Source organism: Hibiscus syriacus, unplaced genomic scaffold (assembly GCF_006381635.1).
Source record: "Hibiscus syriacus cultivar Baekdansim isolate YM2019G1 unplaced genomic scaffold, ASM638163v2 tig00111105_pilon, whole genome shotgun sequence".
Lineage (NCBI taxonomy): Eukaryota > Viridiplantae > Streptophyta > Magnoliopsida > Malvales > Malvaceae > Hibiscus > Hibiscus syriacus.
Window position 1 is genome coordinate 3,034,047 of NW_024062987.1, and position 8,411 is coordinate 3,042,457.

The window sequence follows — 8,411 nt, forward strand, 5'->3', positions numbered from 1 at the left end:
GTTAACAATTGAACCAAACTATACATATTTTTCATATTTTTTCTTAGGGTGAAGTTATATAAATAGACCTTGATTATATAATATTATTTTATTAAATTTTTCAATTATTAAAAATTAAATTATTATTTTTTATTAATAAAATACTATTTTTTATTAATAAAATATTATTTTTTTCATCAAGCTATACATATTTTAGTTTTTGACTATTAAAAATTACAAATTAATTATCTAACTATTTATATGCTATTTTTCATCATTTTATGTTAAAAAATTAATAGTCATATGAATTGAATCTTAACATGTTAATTGAGATGTGATAAAATCATAATGATGTCTATTGATACCGTCGCTATTTTCAAATACTGACTTGATAACATACATAAAAGTGTAAGACTCAACGGGCTCCTTCCTCTTTCGTTATTTGATTTGCGAGGAAGGATCTCGTTGAATTCCTAATGATCATGGTTACTTGTTCTATTATCTATTATAAGTAAATAAAAAAAATTATGAAAAATCTGGAAAATTCTAAAATCATAATAGAAATCTTTGATGAATGGGTTATAGAATTGTTATTATTTCGACACAACACCAGAAAAAGATTATTGTGTCGAAGGCTACGAAGACGAAGAATATTCTCTGTAATTATTTGTTCCCCTCATTTATACTTTTTTTCTATTCTCCGCTTACTTATCTTATGTTTAGTATCTAAACAAATTGAATTTAAAAAAATCATTATGTTACATTTAAACACGAACCCATTCTGTGACATTTAAATCTGACAATAGGAATAGAATTACACCCCTCCAATTTAATCCAATTTAGATTGAAAAAAGAAAGAAAAAAAAGTAAAGACAATTTCAAGTACTGACCCATTGACATAAGGTAAACAAAGAGTTGATCTATAAAATACAATTCAAACGATTCTAAGATCAGATTTTATTATATCTCAATCAATAGATTAATGTCCAGCACATATGATTACCAAATTTTTAACAAAAAAAAAAAAATAGTTGGAGACTCAACAAAACAACATCCTATAATTAGGAGATCATTTTATAATTTTTAATAATTGACTCAACAAAGTAACACTTTATGATTGATAGACACCGAATGCACATCTTATCTTTTTTTATTAAATCTCCTATTATAAAAAAATAAAATATATATTTGAGTTAAAATAATAATAAGTTATCTTATTATCGCAAAATAATAATAATAAATGACGTGATGATGAGTAGAATTAATATTATAATAATTTTTATTTTTAAATTTTATTTTAATTTCAATTTAAAAAAAATATTTTAATATTGTATTAACGTAATCTTTAAAATTTCACTTTCCTTTGTTATTTTCTCTAGAATCTTTTGTATCCATTTCTGATCTTAGTGGCCAAGAAAACAAAAACCAAAGAATGAAAGTCAGATAAAAATGGAAACATTGATGAATTCAAAGGAAATTCCATTCTAATTTCTAAATTTAGGTTGAAAAATTAAAAAAACAATTTTTTTTTATTGATCGAGTTTTATATCAAATTTTTATAGTTAACGTTGGAACCAAATCATAAATCTTTTATCCTTTAATCATTAAAGACTATATTTTAAAAAAAATAAACAAATCACTGTAATTTGAAAGGAAAAAACAAGAGAAATTATAAGAGAGATATAAAATAATATAAAATATGTATTTTTATCTTCATATTTAAAAAAATATTTTTACCTTTTTATCCTTTAATTTTGTCATCATATATTCATATTAATCTTATTTTCACCTAGCAAGTGTAACTTCAGATCGATTAGTGAACTTCGAATGGATCCCACAAATATTTATTTATTATATAGATTTAATATACTTTTATCTGTCTAAATTATATTTTAAATTAAATTTTGATATTTAAATATTTTTTTGTTAAAAATATGTATCTAACGTTATTACACGTTTAGATGCTTGGATTGTAAAGACCGTTAAATTTTATCTTTATCTCACACATATAAAAATTCAAAAAAATAATAATACTATAATTAAAAAACCTCAAAATTCCACCGCTGATCGATCATAGTCGGTAGGTAACCGTCGTCGTTGACACCACTAAAACCGTCTCGCCATCACGACCAAAACCCAGTCCTCCACTCACGATTAAATTGTCGATATAAGTGAAAAGCGCAACGAAGGATTGTCGATTTTCTAAGTTTTCCTTCGTTGTTTTTTGACGATTCCGACGGCTACAACTGATTGTACGTTATACAGTCACCACCATTTAGTTCCTCGTACTGCTCCGAACAAAATTCAACCAGTGGTGACCATTCGTCGTCATCAAAGGTGGGAGATGAGAGAGAAAGGACGACGGTGGAGAGTTTTATTTTTTCAATTTTTTTTTAAAAAAATATTTTTATTATTAAAATATAGAAAAATAAAAATATAACAGTAGACACTTGAAAGTGTAACAGAAAAAGCGTTAGACGCATGTTTTTAACGAAAAAATCTTTAGTCATCTAAAATTGTATTTTTAAATAATTATTTTGAAATTTTATATGCATGACACATGTCAGATAACAGCCAAATTTAATGACAATTATGGTTCAGACACCTAAAAGTGTAACTTTGGAAACGTTAGACACATATTTTTGATAAAAAAATTGTTTGGACACCAAAAATCAATTGAAATATAGTCTATGCACCTAAAAGTGTAGAAAGCTATTATATATAACAATTAGAATATTAATTATGAAGAGAGAACATAATATAAAAAATAAACTAAAAATACAAGTATGTTAACAAAATTAGAATTTATATCATGAACTGAATGATTAATACATTAAAATTTATAGATTTTTTTAAAAATATATATATATATATATATATATATACAACACAAAATTCATCGATACAAGTTCTAACTATTAACCATGAATTTTTCCCATTTTCCTTTTATGTTTCATTTTATACAAAAAAAGAAGGTTGAACTTCTCCAAACTCATCTGGTTATAAGTATGATGAAAGCTACAATGCGAGCGATAATGCCATTTACAACAAGGACGATTAAACAAAGAGAGTAGTCATGGAGATCATAACCCCCTGATTCCAACGATTTGCAACGAGTTAGTAGCCAAACCCCAGAGTACCTGAACCAACACTTATTCAAAACCAGATTCAATTTCATCTATGGTTTATAGGTTTCACAAAAAGAGGGATGCCATTATTAACCTTTCAGCATTTGAAATGACAAAAGCTTCCAAAGCCCATTTGGTGTAGCAAAATTTTCCAAAATATCTCTGAACCATGCTATCTTTTCCCTGGTTGGCAACTAGAGTAAGAACAACAGGAACAAGCGCTGCCCACTGAAGAAAGATGTTCATTAGCTAAAATAATTATTCAGAAAGTATTCCATTAGTTGATGTAATGACAAATCTTTTAGAACATACCAGTTGGGCCAGACTAGGTGTAAAGGCAATGGCTAATACATAAGCCATACCAGTGACACAGTAAACAAGGCACGCCAATATAACGTAGTTATCTTCAAAGCTTGATCTTGGATTGTTGAAGAAGTAGAACATTGATAGATATGCCACCGGTTTTATGATGACGTTGAAGTTATCGATTGTGTCTTTTGATAAGAAATGAGCCAGACTGCTGATCCCGGCTTCGGTCTCCCTTTTGTATTCTAACTTATCCAGTGAATACGTTCTCAATGCTGCGATCATCGATAACAGAGCTGCGAATGAAGGTGATTTAAGTTGAAAGCACAATGATAGCATGAGTATGTTAGCCAAGTTTCTTTTTTTTGGTTTGACTTACATACTGCAATGACTGAATATGTGTAGCCAGCGTTATCCAGTGTTTCATCCGTGACTTTGGCAAGTGTTCCTAAGGAGGCTCCAGCAAGTATTAGGATCATTAAATCCACGGCTTGCATCTGACCTTCTCGTAGTCTCTGTTTCAGAACCCTGAAAATTTTCCGTTGGATAAGTCATTTAGTTCAATCTACAAGGAGATCAACCCTTTACAACTAGGTGTCTGATACATGACAAATATTCATATGATAGGAATACTGGTGTTGGCTTATACCTGCCAAGGAAGTATCTGTACTGGCGAAATATACCCGGTGTTTTTCTGTTTGATAAGTCTTTAGATTTCAGGACACTACTCTTTGAATCGTCAGGCATGTCTGAGGAAAATGATTGTTCACTAGAAGCACCATCAGAAGTATTTGAATTTGAACCATAGGGTGTGGCAAGTCCTTCAGTCAAATCGAGCATATCTACGGGTATGGGGTAGCCATTGTATAGCATCCATCGGACAGGAAGCTGCTCACGGGTAATTGATGCTGGCTTGTCAATCCCTTCCAGAATGTCGATTAAGTGGTCCGGAGGATTGACACGGTCAGGTATGTCGATCCCTATGCTGGAAAAGTATTCTTCAAGCTTCTTCACAGGTCCAAGATATGCAATCAGACCACCTTTGGCTAGAAGTATTAAATCATCAAACATCTTGAACAAGGCATAGCTGAATCAAAAGAAACTAACAATTAGCTTCACAAATTAGAAAACCAAAATGCAGCTATTTCTTGATGTGATTTCAGCCTTTGGCTTTTATTAGATAAGAAACCATGCACAGACACAAACAAGCGCACTTATACATTTACATACAAGCTCCTCTGAATCGGAAAGAATCATACCTTGGTTGGTGAAGTACCATGCAGATGTTTACTCCTTCAAGAGCTTCACGTCGAAGAGCTCGAAGGAGCAACTGTGATGAGGAACTGTCTAAACCAGTAGTAGGTTCATCCAAGATCAATAAAGAAGGTTCCATAACCATCTCTAGTCCAACATTCACACGTTTTCTCTGGCCTCCGGAGATCCCTCTCTTCTCCACTGTCCCAACAAGTGAATCTCTTACTGGCTGTAGTCCCAAGGACTCGATCACCCTTTCGATAATCAAAACTTTATCGGGTTTTGGCAGGTCCGCAGATAGTCTTCAATGACGTCGAATCCACCGAAATAATAAAGTAAGAACGAAACTTATAGGATGCAGAGCATCAAACATAAAGACAATATATTATGTTCTACAATGATGGTTATTTATAACATGACCATTAGCAGGAGAGTCAGTTATAAATCTACCATGTTCCTTGAGCTAAAATGGCCCATGAAAAAAAATTCCTAATTTTCACAGTTTTCTTTTAATTTAAATTGCATGAAGCACATATATTGTATCAAGCCTAACAGTTCCCAGGAATATCAACATAATTAAGATTACTGAACTTGTGATTATAATCGAGCAGAGGTCTCCTAAAATAACACAAGACGTATGATGCATCTTTGAATTCAAAGATCAACCAGCTACAGAAAGTTATGTTGTCTGAAACTGAGCTGTCTTTATAAAAATGCTGATGAGATGATGACTACTGTTAGATTGTATCAAAAGTTTTGAAAGCACATACCTGCACCTTGCACTGAATCGAAGGTTCTCTTCTACTGTCAAGTTTCCATGCACTATATCATCTTGAGGCACATATCCAATAATTTTCCTATATGCTTGGATAGGTTCGTTTTTTCCATTCACAAGAATCTGGCCTGTAACAGCGCATCCAGCAGCAGTTTTCCCCGTCAAAGCAGAGAGAAAAGTAGTTTTCCCAGCTCCTGATGGGCCCATAACTGCGGATACACGGCCAGGACTGAGTTTCCCGGTGACACACCTGAGAAGATGTTTGTTGTTCTTCTTCAAAGTGAGGGTTAGATCCTTAAAATGAATCTCAATCATAGGCCTGGTTCGGATATTGCTATTCGTAGCCATTGAAATTATTCCTGAGAAGGTCAGATTCTGGGCCTGGTTCTGTTGTGCTTTTTCCTTCTCAATTTGACCATAGGCATACTTGAAAATTTGACTTTGAGTATGCAAGTGTTTACCCTTTGGTGCTTGTTTTTTCACATTTTCCCCTCCAATATGCACATCAATACCCTCGTTACTTTTGGAATCATCATGTTCAAGGGAATGCGTCATCTTTGTGAGGTCGCCTGGTTCCTTTTTCTTGTCTTTTGAATCTCTAGGTACTTGCTCTGGCAACTCAGGTTCAGTAGATTTACTTGCACCCGATGTCTTCGTCTGTTCAGGTCGCCTCTGTGATCTTGTTCGAGAAAATGTCTTTGAAAGCTGTGAACCTCCCTTCTTCGCAACATCTTTTGCTGCTTTCCACCTTTGCCTTGCTTGTGCAGTTTCACGCACATGCTTTGCCGCTGCTTCTCGAGACTTGGCCTTTCTTCTTTCTTTAGTACTAATAACTTGATCGGAGAAATTATAAATAATAAGCAGCAGAAGACAGAGTCCAACCTACTTATTCAAGAAAAAGGTGCAACAGTCAACTCGTCGAAACTGGTTCTACAGAAAAGCTAAAATAGATGCTATTACAGAGAAAAAGGAACACAATTTAGTTCTGCATAATCGAAGACAAGTTGGTAAACCACTTACGAAAAGCATGACGCCATAACCGTGAATGTTCTGGTTCGACGTATTGGATTGCAGCTAGTTAATTCGAAGAACTCGTCGAAACTGGTTCTACAGAAAAGCTAAAATAGATGCTATTACAGAGAAAAAGGAACACAATTTAGTTCTGCATAATCGAAGACAAGTTGGTAAACCACTTACGAAAAGCATGACGCCATAACCGTGAATGTTCTGGTTCGACGTATTTGGATTGCAGCTAGTTAATTCGAAGCAAGCTGCAAAATATTCACAAAAATCCATTAAAAAATGGGTATCCATCTTTTGTTGAATGAACCAACATCATTCAGCAAAACGTTGCTGCATATGCATCAACTGTAAGTTAGACACCTTGAGGCTTGGAGCGAGGAAGCTTGGTAGAATCAATGGTATAGAATTGCAAATAAATTTTATGGTTCATAAATCATTTCCAACAAATCTTCCATCAGGTGATTCAAAGGATATACTTTTGAAGCACTTTCTCTCAATGAAAATACACAGTCAAACATTGTGAGTTTAGGGAAAATATGTGAATAGAAATTAAAAAACTTACAAATTTGGGTGGTTGAACCCTTTCTGCAGTAATGCCTAAAATTGCATCAAAGAAACTTATCAGTAAAAGTAAACCGCAAGCATGGAATATTTTCATAATATCATCAAATCATGTATGCTATTTTGAGGTAGATACAAGTTCTGCAGACAACGTTATTGATGCTATAAGTTCAGGGATCAAAGTAAATACCCCTGACTGCAAGAAATTTTGTTAAGGGTATTAGGGCAGTATGATCCTGGTGAACAGAACATCGAAGTACTACTCCCAACATCGGCCCAAATATCAGCAGTGCCGCAACTGTGGTTCGGCTTTCCAGGGGGAATTTGGTAATTATATCTGCAAAATTTATCGACCAATAAATCGTGATGCCTACCGTACACGACAATATCATGTGAGAGTAGAAGAAAAGAGAGATGAACTTACGGGTCACAAACTCCGGTAGATTTATTCAGCGATGCAAGCGGACAATAAGAACCTAAAGGGCATGCTTCATTTTGCATGAACATGGAAAAGACAATAAATGTTCTTCATTCAGTTCCACTTCTATCAATATATAATTCCATTTTTCTTATTAGCTTCATCCCTAAATACCATGAGTACTTACGTATCATGCAAGCAAGGCCCCTAGGGCAAAAAAATCCTTCACAACAAGGTTGACAATCTGTGGTCCTGGAAGGCATGTGTTTTTCATCTTTTAGTTCGAAGTCCTGGTTCGGGTCAACAAAACAACCCCATCCCGGTTCACATCCGTCAACCCAGGATTTCAAATTGCAGTTCTTATTAACTTTCACGTAACCGGTTTTGGACCCCTTTGAAAATAAACTATAGAAGTAAAACTTTATTTCTGCTGCTGTACATAGTCTCTGGGTGACATCTCCTGTTAAAATCATAATTCATCATCAGCTCCCATATTTAAGTAGGCATAAAAGCAAGCATGTGGTGATATAAATCATCATAATGTCACAAGTTCAAGAGCATATACTATTCACCTGGATAAAAGCTTCATACCTTTTGTTTTCTTGATACAATTGGTAATGAAATCCATATTTTTTGAAAAATTAAATGCCCCATTCAAATCCTCATCCCTGAAAAGAAACAAGACATAACCACTAATTCACTAATGAATGCAAGACACAGAGACCAAATAACAGCAGAATTGGGAAACAACTTACGCGTTCCTTATGCAGAAGCTCAAATCGTTGCCGATATCTTTGATTAAAAACGTGGTAAGATTGGAAATGCGTTGGTGGATGAGGCCTGTAACTTTGGGAAGGACGGCGGGGTTTTGCGTCTCACTGTATTCATCCCCATCCACAGACTTTGAGGAAGGAAAGAAACTTAAAAAAGCAAGAAGAAGAAGATGGGATCTAACAACAGCTCTCAT

General features: G+C 33.8%; 1 protein-coding gene across 1 annotated transcript; it reads right to left on the reverse strand.

Moving 5' to 3' along the window:
* Window positions 1–2,941: 2,941 nt before the first annotated feature.
* Window positions 2,942–8,411, reverse strand: LOC120154000 (putative white-brown complex homolog protein 30). The gene is made up of 14 exons (XM_039165858.1): window positions 8,200–8,411; window positions 8,036–8,112; window positions 7,632–7,904; window positions 7,451–7,514; window positions 7,217–7,363; window positions 7,028–7,062; window positions 6,640–6,713; window positions 5,438–6,324; window positions 4,673–4,969; window positions 4,063–4,500; window positions 3,793–3,941; window positions 3,420–3,709; window positions 3,202–3,335; window positions 2,942–3,119 (listed from the first exon to the last, which is right to left on the reverse strand). The coding sequence occupies exons 1-14, from the start codon at window positions 8,409–8,411 to the stop codon at window positions 2,972–2,974; spliced, it is 3,225 nt and encodes a 1,074-aa protein (XP_039021789.1). The 3' UTR covers window positions 2,942–2,971.